A 12,431-nucleotide genomic window follows, 5' to 3' on the forward strand; every position below is an offset into this window, starting at 1 on the left:
AACTGGGGACTAATTGGAAATTACATTGTGCATACAGACCCCAGAGTTCAGGACAGGTAGAAAGGATGAATAGGACGCTAAAAGAGACTCTAACTAAAATAGCCTTGGAGACCGGCAGAAGTGATTGGACAGCTGTTCTCCCTTATTTCTTGTTCAGGTTTTGAAATACCCCTGGACCCCTTGGCTTAACCCCTTTTGAATTAATGTATGGGGCGCCCCCGCCCATTTTTATGATCATAGGGGATAAGAATCACCTGAATGTGTCTTTCTCTCCTTCTTCTACTCTTTTGGCTCAATTAAAAGCTCTCGAAATAGTAAGAAAAGAGGTCTGGGAACAGCTAAAAGAAACCTATGTTGCTGGTGACACAGGTGCCGCACCAGTTTGAAGTAGGAGACACAGTCCTGGTGAGGAAACAGCGAGCAGGGAACCTAGAGCAGAGGTGGAAGGGGCCCTTCTTGGCCCCTTCTGACAACGCCCACCTCGGTCAAAGTGGAAGCAATCCCCACTTGGATCCACGTGTCCCATGTCAAGAGAGCACCCCCTGGAGTCAGCCATGATGAGTGGACTTTGGAGAAGACTACTAACCCTCTTAAGTTGCGCCTGCTTCATAGGAGCGATCCCAAAGGACTTCAACCCCTACAGTCCTGTTCAACAAACGTGGGAGGTATTCAATGAGGGGGGTAGGGATGTATGGACAATCGCCGAGGTACACCCCCTGTGGACTTGGTGGCCTAATCTTTGCCCTGACATCTTTAAGTTGGCTATAGGAGCCCCTCCTGGATGGGACCTTTAGGGGTACTCTGACATTAAGAGGGCACCTTTTAAACCCCCTCCGTACGTAGAAAAACATTCGAGAGACCCATGGGGTGGTTGCTCTAACCAAAGGAATAGAAGCATGCTTCAAACCCATCCCTTCTATGTCTGCCCCAGGCCCCACCAAAGTCAGTCCCTCAATCCAACATGTTGAGGTAAGACTGACTTCTTTTGCAAGAGCTGGGTTTACAAGACTTCAGGTACAGCCCGCTGGAAGCCCTCCTCGAGCTGCGACTATATTAGAGTAACAGCCAATTATTCCCTAGTGTCTTACGTACCTGGAGGATTTCACCTAGATGAGTATACTGACTGGTGCCATCTGCTCCGTGCCACCTTCACTGAACCAGGGAAAAGAGCTCTGGGATGGACAAAAGGGTATACCTGGGGTCTTAGGATTTACAAGGAAAGATATGATGAGGGATTATTGTTCACTAACAGATTAAAATAGAGACCCCCTACAATCCTTTAGGCCCCCCCAACCAAGTCCACACCCCTTACCTATACCATTACTCAGCCTACTCCGGTGATTGCGGACCCCCTTAATATGGTCGCTCTCACCCAACCTCCCACTCTTCAAGTACCTCTAACTATTACCTCCACAATCCCTTCAACAAGACAGAGGATGTTTAACCTAGTGAGAGGAGCCTTTTATGCCCTTAATAGAACTGAACCAAGCGCTACTGAGGACTGCTGGCTATGCCTGTCCTCCGGTCCTCCTTATTATGAAGGAATTGCCTTCAATGGAGATTTCAACAGAACCAATAGCCATACTTCCTGCTCTTGGGGAACAGGACAAAAACTGACCCTGACTGAAGTATCCGGGAGGAGTCCAGGTCTCTGTATAGGCACCCCACCTTCCACCCACAAACACCTATGCGGACAAATTCAATCAGTGTCCAGGACAGAAGCTAATTACTATCTTGTACCCTCCCTGGTTGGCTGGTGGACTTGCAATACAGGACTTACTCCCTGTGTATCAACTAAGGTTTTTAATTCATCTCATGATTTTTGTGTCATGATCCAGCTGTTACCCCGCGTATATTATCACCCTGCATCCAGTTTAGAAGAAAGCTATGCTGGCCGGCGGTCAAAAAGAACCAATTACTTTAACCCTGGCTGTATTCATGGGAATAGGTATGGCAGTAGGAGTGGGGACGGGAGTGTCAGCTTTGATAGAAGGAAGACAAGGAATTCAGTCTTTGAGGGATGCTGTCAATGAAGACCTAGCAGCAATAGAGAAGTCCATTGACCCTTTAGAAAAATCTTCGACTTCCCTGTCTGAGGAAGTTTTGCAGAACAGGAGAGGCCTTGATTTGTTGTTCCTAAAGGAAGGAGGACTGTGTGCTGCCCTTAAAGAAGAGTGCTGCTTCTATGCAGATCATACAGGAATACTTAGAGATTTTATGCAGAAACTGAGAGAAAGATTAAAGCGAAGGAAACAGGAACGGGATGCTCAACGGGGGGTGGTTTGAGTCACAACCATCTTGGATAATTTCTTTGATTTCTGCTGTAGCCGGACCAGTCCTTATGATATGCTTAGCTTTAGTTTTCGGCCCTTGTATAATAAATAGAGGAATGGCTTTCATCCAGAGTAGAATTGGTACAGTAAAACTCATGGTTCTTCAAAGGCAATATCAACCTATAGTTCAGGTAGATAAAGAGTTAGGGGACACCAATCTCTAAAATTCTATGATTAGAATTAGTCTAAACAGAAGAAGAGGGAAATGAAAGGAAATTAAACAAATAAAAGGTTTAAACTAAAAACGTCTGGGACTGAGACTGCAAAGAAAACAAGCCCGGGCATGCCCGAGTCCATCTTGAAGCTAGGTCACCGGGTCATAAAGATAAGGGAAGGAATGCAGGAACTGGTTCTGACTATCTTGGCTGACTCATTGACCCTCTGGCAGCCCGGCGCCTCCTGCTGGCCCCCTTTCTATAGACAGCATAGTCAAAAGCTGAAACATTAACCAGATGCGTTGTCTACTCAGATAAGCCCCCGGCTTTAGAATTCTTATATGCCCCGGCCTGCACATACTACTCTGCTGACTCATAATCATGTTGCTGATGTTTGAATGGGGCCAATCGTGTGTAACCTCGTCAATTCTGCCTAGCCCCTAAACCCTACCCTATAAAAACCCCAGTTTTTGAGTCTCGGTGTCTATTCCTCTGTCTCCTGTGTGAGATACGTATCGACCCAGAGCTCCGCCATTAAAGCTGCCTCGTGCTTTTGCAACAAGAAGGTCCCTTGTGTTTCTTTGGGTGACCCCACATCCCAAGACTTGAGTGGGAGGGCTCCTTCTTGGGGTCCTACATATACATCTACTGCATTTTAGATGCCAGCATATGCTCAAACAAACACTAATCCAAACTATTTCCATGTAAGACTCCCATAAGCCTTAGGCAGCTAATTGTCATGAAATGACTGTAGATGAATTGCTTTGGCAATCTGTTACTAGAGGGAGCATCCACTAATTTAATCATTTCCCTCCTCAAAATCTTGCTTTAACTCCTCCAGTAACAACAGCCTAGGTGTTGAAGACTTCTAAACTAAGAAGAACGTTAGAATATCTAAGTCCCTTATCATCAAGTAGCCTCTGCCTTCATTATTGAAGGAAAGCTCAACTTTGAGACTAATCAGCACAAAATTGCCACAAAAGCACTACCACACCCTGAAATACCCTAAAGAAATTAACTTGTGATGAACCACCATGGATGTCTGAGCCCTGCACTTTGAAGGAACCTTCAAAACAGAAGCCTGGGCAGCCTGTGGGCACAGCACACCAGAGAAACTGACTGAGAGGCTCAAGCTGCTCAGCTTGCTGTGGGTGGGAAAGCACAGTGGCTGGCAGAATACAGCTTCCAGCAGGGCTTCCATAGCATGCAGCTCATGGGTGAACAATCAAACTCCCTTTAAGTTTCCTAGGTGGGAACTCGCCACCAGGCTTTAACCGTGCTCCAAGATGCTTGCTATGATGGCTAGACAAGTGTTCCAGAACACACCCTAGATATGTCTTCAACCCACCTCAGGAATCCCTAGAGCACCTTCCTGTCCCCTGCGTGAGGCCACGCCCCATCCAGGCCACGCCCCCGCGCCCCTTCTCCCAATACCAGTTGCAGGGATCTCCCAGAGCTTTCACTCTGCCCACAGCCCTCTCACAGGTGCCCAGCCGAGCCTTACCTTGGTCCCCATCTGTCCAGAGGTGGACACTTTATGGACCAGCTTCTGGGGCCCCTCCTGCTCTGATTCACTGTTGGACGAATCCTCTCCTGGTCCTGCAGCAGTAGGGGAAACCGCACTGGCCCCAGTGACAGCTCCTCCAGTGAAGCCCTGAGGGTGGTGCTGGCTTCTGGTCCAGGCATCCTCTCTGATTCCTGCAGGGACACAGCAGCGCCCCGAGGGGCTGTGGTCAGCTGCTGGGCTCTGCCCGAAAGTCTGAGCCCTGCACCTGGCTAGCACCATCTTCCCTTATCCCCTCCATGCAGCAACCTGGACCCGGGACTCTGGATCACAAGTCGCCCCTGCCTATATCTCGTTGGTCCTCTGCACACTTCACACCTGAGCACCCAGCCTTGGGATGTTCTGTGGTTGCTGACCCAGGATATGACCAGCACCGGAATGAGAGGATGGAAATCGAGATAAGCCTCGAAGGACCTCCCTCTTACTCCTCCTAGGGTCTGGAGGGCTCAGAGGGAATGGAGAATAGAGATAGGGAGGGGCATGAAGCAGCAGGTCAGGCAGTGGAGATTCTCCTCCCCTTGTTCTAGGCAGCAGGAGTGAGGAGAAGGCTCCTGAGGGAAACGGGGACATAGAGCTATCTCCTATATTCTGGGGTGCACTCTGGACCCTGAATCCCTTCACATACTCGGACCACGAGGTTCAATTCCAGCTAAGTAAAAGTTCCCTCTGCACAGGAGAAGAACTGGGTCTTACTGACCCTCAATCAGCACCACTGCTAGGAACTTACCTCCCACCTCTGCCTGGGGGTTCTGGTCCATTATGCCACCTCTACAGTGCTGTTTAGCTTCGGGACCACCCCCATCTGGCGATTTGGTAGAGAAGAGCATTTTCTGGGAGGTTCAGCTCTGCTCTGAGAGCTTTTGGTTCAGAAAGAGTGATTCTAAAGCGCCCATCCAGAATGCCTGGAAGAATGCACCGAACTACGTGAACAAAGTATAAAGTAAAGAATATATATACACACACCCACAGGAGAGAACACGACTCCCTGGTGCAGACTAAAGTCTGAGGAAAGAGAATCCACAGGCTGGAGCCTCAGCTCCCAGGCTTCCCTGGCCAGCTGCTTCAGCACAGCCACAGGGAAGAGCTACCTTGCAGCAGCAGTGCACAATGCACATTCGACCTCAAAATCCTACACAGGTGGGGGAAGAGGGGCTGAGGGAGAGGGTAGGAAAAGGACAGGCTTCCTGCTGCCCACCTTAGAAACCTTCACAGTGCTGTTAGTGATTTTCCAATGGTGAATTCTCTACCGACTTGGTGGGGGGGGTTCTCAGTAGAGCAATCCTTTTAGCACAGAGACAGCCTCTCTTGTGCGTCAGTTATTCCCTTTAGCGAGGGAAAACACGGGGTGAAATGGACTTCAAAAGTCCTTCTGGCCCTATAATATGAAATTCTGTAACTACTAGTACACACTGCCGAGAACGTTCTAAGAAACAATAGCATCAAATGGCCTTGGTCGGAGATCCAGATCAGTGCCTAGAGTACAGAAAGCCTATACACGGCCAAAACCAAAATAATGTCCTTTTAGTGACCTTTGTCTTAGTCTGACTATTTGGTCACAGACAAGTCAAGACAAAGACCCCTAGTAAAAGGCCTAACACAGTTCAGACTTTTCCTTTTAATGTAAAGAAGACAGAGGGCACAAGCTGGGACCAAAATGTGATTATGATTCTAATGTTCTCTTCCCCACACTCTATATAGTGAAAGGTCACTTTGGCACCTATCCTGTATTTCAACCTACACATTAAACTTTCAGGTTTTATATTGCAACATTTCCCAGAATCCAGTCAAGGGTGACTGAAGTGAAAGGTGGTCTAAGGCCCATGCCTATTTGGGGAAGAGGACGGGTTTTATTTCTTACTCTTTGAAAGGATGCTGATTGCTTAAAGACACATTGCACACCTTCACATCCAGGAGCCAGGCAATTAATTTCTCAAAGTGCAGGCATCTGTTACTTATGAAAACATAGCCTTGCAGGCTGCTCTGATCAACACAGAATTCAGTAGCCAGCTCCTAAGGCCTGTAGCTTTGAAAAGCAAAGCCAGTCTAAGCTGGTTCCTGCTAAGTAAATGACTGCAACTCAACAGCATCTGCAGCTGTAGAGGAAACCCAGGATGGCTGAAAATACTGTGTAGGCAAAGAAAGGAAAGCTGCCTCATTTCCCACTAAAGGCAGCTCAGGGGAAAAGCCTGGTGGAAGCCCATTGCTTCTGAGAAACTTTCAAGGAATCCCCAATTTAAAATAGTATCTGACCTACTAACTGCTTCTCCTAGTTAAAAGTGTTCACAATGGTTCTCTGACCTAAGGGACATCCACTTGCCTTTTCTTTGTTCAGTTTGTTTCTTTGTTTTGAGGGAGTCCCCTAGCACACCTCAGGCCCAATCTGACTTGGCATTTATGGCAGGTCTCCAGCATCAAACTCTATTTCTCAATATGGCTACTACAATTTCAAATACATGGCATATTGTCTCATTTGGTTTATAAAAAGTTCCTTGACTTTCTTTAGTGTTTTAGATTTTCAAATAATTTCTCCCCTGCTGCTCATGAAATCCCTTTTATTACTGTTACTTTGAGATCTTCATTGGTGAGCCATTGTAGTGCACAACTTTGGTTACAGAATTCCAGAGGCAGAGGCCAGCAGACCTTTGAAATGTGAGGCCAGCCTGGGCTATACAATGAAACTTCTATGTAGAACATATCAATAATCTTGTTGAAAGCTTGCATGTTGGAGTTTAAGGTATGAGTGCTGCCAAGAGCTGGAAGCCAGTCTGGGCTACATTGTAACAGGCCCGCAAGAGCTACACAGCAAATTCTTGTTTCAAACAAACAAACAAAAGCAAGAAAGAGTCTTGGCCATACAGTCTATAGATGCTACAGTCAGGGTTAAATAGAAAGGAGTAAAGCTGACCTCTCCAGTCAGTTTTCTACTTAATAAGGTGCCATACCACCACCCCCAAAGTACAAGAGACATGAGCCAAAGCTGATTAAATCTTTATGAACACTCTATTACTACTTACAGTTATTCTGAACTAATCAATTGCTCACAAGCAGAATCATGAGACACTTAAAGTGTCTAATCCCATGTAATAAGGTTTTACCTTCAATTGTGATAGAACTTAAGAGTTATGTGTCATATCTTGAAAACCATGAGTGGGTACTTGAGAAGCCATGGTGCAGGGCTCATGTTCCTGATCAGTCCAGAAGCAAAGGACTACAGATGGAACTAGCACAGACTGGAAGGCTGCCCTGGCAGCAATATGGAACCGATTCCGCAATCACTATGTGTTCCGTAGTCAGAACTTAACATTCAAAAAGTTTGCCCTGGGTCAATTTTCTTAGTTGTTACGCCGATAACAAAACAATCCGTGAGCAACAGTGCTGTCGATTACAGGAACTTCTGTGGTCCTAGCCCACAAGGCCAAAGACTCACCATCCAGGCAGAAAGAGGAACTGTACAACCTCTAGCTTGTATTGTGGCCTTTTTGCTTCGAAACACTTGTCTTTCTAAGTGTCCATTAATTCTGGACTATTAACTGGTATACTGCCATCAGCTAATGCCAACAGGTATAGAACCATTTGAAAATAAAAACCAATTTTAGGCAATGAAGTATAGTCAAGCCTCTCTCCACTTAAGATATTTTGTAAATCCTCCCACATTTTTAAACTGAGTGAGAATTGTAACTACCTATCTGCTAACCACTCCCACCCACCATTAAGGACTGCTTTGCTAAATATCTTCCAATGGCTCATTCTCAACAGCAAAACACTTTGATTCTCCTCACTTGTTTACTTTAGTGATGCTAGGGCAAGCCTTGCACTGACATATGCTCTGTCCCAGATCTACATTCCAGCCCCCATTTTTTTCTACTCTTTCTCTTGATACAGAGTCTCAATATGTAGCTTATGCTGGCTCCCCAATCTGGGCCCTCCTTCTTCACCTAGTTGTTGTGAATACAGGTGTGCAGCACCACACCCAATTCCCCAAATACTTTTTGGGCTAAAATTTAAATTATGACTATATTCACTAACACTGGAATATATTCCAAAGCTAGCACCAAAGAAAACCAAGAAACTTACTATACTAGCAAGTATCTTCTTTAGGCTCAAGACTTAGCCAGAATAATGCTAAATAAACTAATATGTATCCAAATTTAGCTAATTAACTTAATTTCACTCCCTCACAGAGAGAATGGCAGGAAGTCCCAGAAAATCCCTTTTCTCCACATGAATCTCCAAGGAATCTTTTGTTTTTCTCTCTGAATAGGAGAAATCAGGCCATCAAGGTTTAGGCTCCATCAGGAGAGAGAGGGAGAGAGAAGAGGAAGGGGGGAGAGGGGAGAAGGGAGAGTGGGGAGGAGAGAAGGGAGAGGGCAGAGGAGAGAGGGGAGAGAGAGAAGCATAGTATGCCTTGGTTGAGTGGTGAAACAAAAAACATCTATGAGTATTTTAACCTATATGTCTTTGACACTGCAGACCTATTGCATAGGAAGTCTTTCCATCCAGAAAATAAGCATCAGAGAGATAGTCAATTGTCTTTTCAAAATAGCACAAGAGAAATATACTCTTCTCCATTTTGGCCAGAATAAACCTGGTAATATGCAAGGCTTCTCTCTCTTCTAGGGGTGATGATCAGAATGGTCTCAAGCAACTCCAGAATTTCCACACCAAAGCAGAAGGCTTATGAACTCCAGGACCAAAAAGTCCAGCCAAGCAGCTATTGATGCTAAAACTAAAGGCAGATTCATCAGTGCAGCCAAATCCCCACTGAAGCATTAAGTATAAGGTCGACAGGGAGCCTTTAAATTGTACCCAGATTCTGTTCCATTTCAAAGACTTTGGCATTTGTGCTAGGAAAGGGGACAGATTCTTCTTAGGTATGACACAGAAAGCTAAAACTAGTGATATTTTAGGTACTCACAGCCATGAAAATGTGCCAAGCATGCACAAGTCAAGTTCCGTCAGCATCTTAGCATGCTGGGTGATGAGGAAACCCTACATCTCTGTTAAAGATTAGGACAGGGATAGAATTGTCTTCGGTGTATAAACATTCTTAATGTGCCATTTTCAGGTAAATAATCCCTGTTTCACTCCTGCGCTCAGACTTCATGAAATTCATTTTCACATTAAATTTTTAAAAAGAGATCAAATTAGAAGAATTAGTTTGGGGTGGAAAGGGGATGAGCAGGCCTGGGAAATGCATGAGAGTGTACCAAAAGGTGAGTGTAACACAAGCACACCATAAACCTACATGAAAGTGTCCTAATGGAATCCATAGTATTCACAGTTAGAAAATCTAAATGAAAGCATTTATTAAAAAAAAAATATCAATGGTCATGATAAAGAGCACCCAAGATTAAATTCTGGCCTCCAAATACATTCATGGGCAACAACAAAAATAACCATGCACACACATACACAAATAAAGATAAAACCCATAAGGCAGGTGTAGTAAAATGTCATATAAATCCAATAAATGACAACAAACAAATATCCACAGACCAGAGGGAACTTACATCTTCCTCCACCTTCAGGGCTCTCGCCATGACACAGAGCCTTGTTTATGTGTTTGTCTGTGTGGATGTATGTTTCCTATGTGGGATATCCATGAAGGTCAGAAGAGGGATCAGATTGCCAGACCTGGAGTTACTAAATATTGTGTCCTATTTCTACTTGGGTGCTAGAAAAGAACCTGGCCTCAGAGAATAGCACTAGGCACTCTTTACTGCTAAGCTCTCTCCATAGCCCACAAAGTGTTGATACAATAAAAATTTAGGTTCTGCTTACTTATTCATAAATACCAGATTGTTTTCACTGAAAGCATAATCATTTCCCTCACTAAAGATTTATGTTCAACTCATGGCAGCAGATAGTGCATGGAGAAAATCCTGGATTGTCTGGAGAATGGAAGCCAGGACTGCTGAGAATGCTCTCCACCTGCACATGGAATATGACTGTGCATTTTTATTTTCTGGTTGTGAGATAAAACTCAGGACTTTGTGTGAGTGAAACAATTATCACACAGTACATGCCAGGTCTGTAAGCCCTTTCTATCACCAGCGTTACAAGGTACACAGCATGATGGGCCTGACTGTCCTTTGGGAAACACGCACAATGGCACTTGAAAATGGCTTACAGAATTTTCAAGGATTAGACGGGATCAACTGGCCAAAGGCAGTTCAAACAGGTAATTCTCAGTCTGATAACCCTACCAATCTCAGTGTCTGCTCACCCAGTCACAAAGAACTGGACTGTGAGAAACAAGTGTAACTAGTTCCACTTTTCCAGAAAAACAAATAAACAAACAAACAAACACACAAACACCCCTTTCCTCTGGCAAGATAACCAAATGATTTTGAAAGATGCCCATTGTCATAACAGGGCTCATTTTGTTCTCCAGGCTCCTTTACAAATACCGCTTAAAATAATTATAAAGAGAAATTTACAGAAAGGTCTACTCAAATTGTCTGCTTCTTTCTGATTAAATGGCTTACTTCCTAGGTATTAAATTTTATCTGGCTAAAACAGATGCATATTTTTCTCTGTCTCACTTCTTTACACATCTCAATGTCCCTCCATGGATGTCAAGGTTAACTGCAGTGGATTCCGGGAACCTTAAAATTCAGCCACCATACTTTACTCATTCTCCTACAGCCAGGGGGAAGACAGTGACCTAAATATTAGCCTTACAGGCTCCCCATCATCCTGTACCTCAACATGAATCAATAATTTGATTGATTCCACTAAAAATATGGGGAATGTAATAGAAAAAATTAGCTCCATGTAAAAATGAGTTTCAGATCAAGTTGGTATGCAAAAAAAAATTATAAGTTAAAGAAAACGCAGAAAAGAAAGTAGAAAATGAATGCAAAGCAAAAGAAAGGGAGTCAGCAAAACCTTGTGCTTAGGCTAAGGATTTTTCACCATAGGATGTTTCTTACCAGGGCACTAAGCTTAATTCATGAGCAGTTGAGTCTTGACAGCTATTTAATGAGGTGGTTGATGTCAGAGCTACCTGGCTCATTTCCCAAAATTGTTTTCCTTTCCCATTATTGTGTATTTGTTAATATAAAATATTAACCAGACATTCATTCTGCTTCTGTAATTTCATTTATCTGATGATTTTTCAGAAAAAAAATTACAGTGCCTCATAGAGCAGAAATTCTTGAGTTGAGGCTGTTGTGGTGTGTTCCTTTAATAACCCAAGTCCATGTTTTCTTTTGTAAAGCACCTAAGACTTGCAGAGAATAATTGGGACTCAGCCACAATCACTAAGTTTTTCCCATGGTATACAACAACTTCCTCAGTTATTTTTTCTTGAACCACAATATCTTAGGAACTGGAAGAGGCATTATGCACAGTTAAGAGCAAATCTAGAAGAGCTAGGAGACTGAGCTCAAGAAAGCCAAAAGGAATCTTGAACAGCCCCAAAATAAAAAGGCCCAAGTAATCCTAAAATGGATTAGTGGGGAATCAAAATATAGGATTTCAGCTCCTGGCATTAATTCCAGCCTTGCTTGTTGCAGCCTTTTGATGCAAAGGGATAGAAGATCCTCCCAGGTCCTGATGGCTCCAGAGGACCCTATAGCAGGGGCGACCACAAGAGGGAAGGCAAGGTTTTATTATTGTTCCCAGGGATCCTCAGAATAGAAGTAAGAATTCTTGTATAAGCATCAGTTCCTCCTATGTATAGGATGAGTAAGGTGTCACCCATGCCATAGAGATGGAGAAGTGGCTTTAACTAGATACTTGCTAACTCACCATACGCTACAAAGAAAAAGGGAGACCAGAGAGGTGACCTCTGGTCAAAGACTTGTCTACCTCTTGCTAAACTGTTGAGCCCAAGATACCCTTCAGGTAGCAGATGAACTGTCTTCTCCAGGGCAGCATGAAGGTCCTGGAAGTGGTCCTGCTACATGCCCAGGAGACAGTAGAGCAATATCTCTGCTTTGGTGCCTACTACCTCCTGTTCCTGCTGTGACTGCTCACAGAAGCTCAATAGTATGGTGTACTGCAGCACTCTGTTCATGGCCTTTACCTGTGTCGTGGCATGGGCAAGGCTCTGTAAATACTATATGAGCCATTCCTTGCTCTGTGGCTCCCTGTTGGTGTCATTTTCCCTCTCTGTATATGGCCAGATAGCATCAGGGCTTAGTGAGGGCAGCAGAGTGACACAGACTGAATTGGGCCTTCAGGCTAGGGAACTGTAAATAGGAAGGCTATGCGATTGATAGGCTGGAACTAACCTCCTGCATCACTGGTAATAAGGCATGATCATGGAATGCCTCTCCCTCTGCTTCCTCTTTCTGGCAAAACCAAGTTAGCTGAGGTTGAAACCATACTTGAAGAGAAGAGACAAAAATGGAGAAGGCAGAGGTGGTGACC

The 12,431-nt window shown here is 44.5% G+C and overlaps 1 protein-coding gene across 3 annotated transcripts in view; it reads right to left on the reverse strand.

Annotated features, from left to right (window-relative positions):
- Window positions 1–12,356, reverse strand: part of LOC115485924 — a 27,816-nt gene extending 15,460 nt beyond the window's left edge. The window contains exons 1-4 of one of the 3 annotated variants that reach the window (XM_030248167.1): window positions 12,293–12,356; window positions 4,780–4,954; window positions 3,993–4,186; window positions 1,092–1,202 (exon numbers count right to left, since the gene is read on the reverse strand). In XM_030248167.1, coding sequence (XP_030104027.1) covers window positions 1,107–1,202; window positions 3,993–4,186; window positions 4,780–4,879 — 390 coding nt within the window. In that variant the 5' untranslated portion in view covers window positions 4,880–4,954; window positions 12,293–12,356 and the 3' untranslated portion in view covers window positions 1,092–1,106. The other 2 variants (XM_030248166.1, XR_001781363.2) reach the window with 2 other exon arrangements.
- Window positions 12,357–12,431: the final 75 nt, after the last annotated feature.

This window comes from Mus musculus, chromosome 14 (assembly GCF_000001635.26).
Source record: "Mus musculus strain C57BL/6J chromosome 14, GRCm38.p6 C57BL/6J".
NCBI classification, from domain to species: Eukaryota; Metazoa; Chordata; class Mammalia; order Rodentia; family Muridae; genus Mus; species Mus musculus.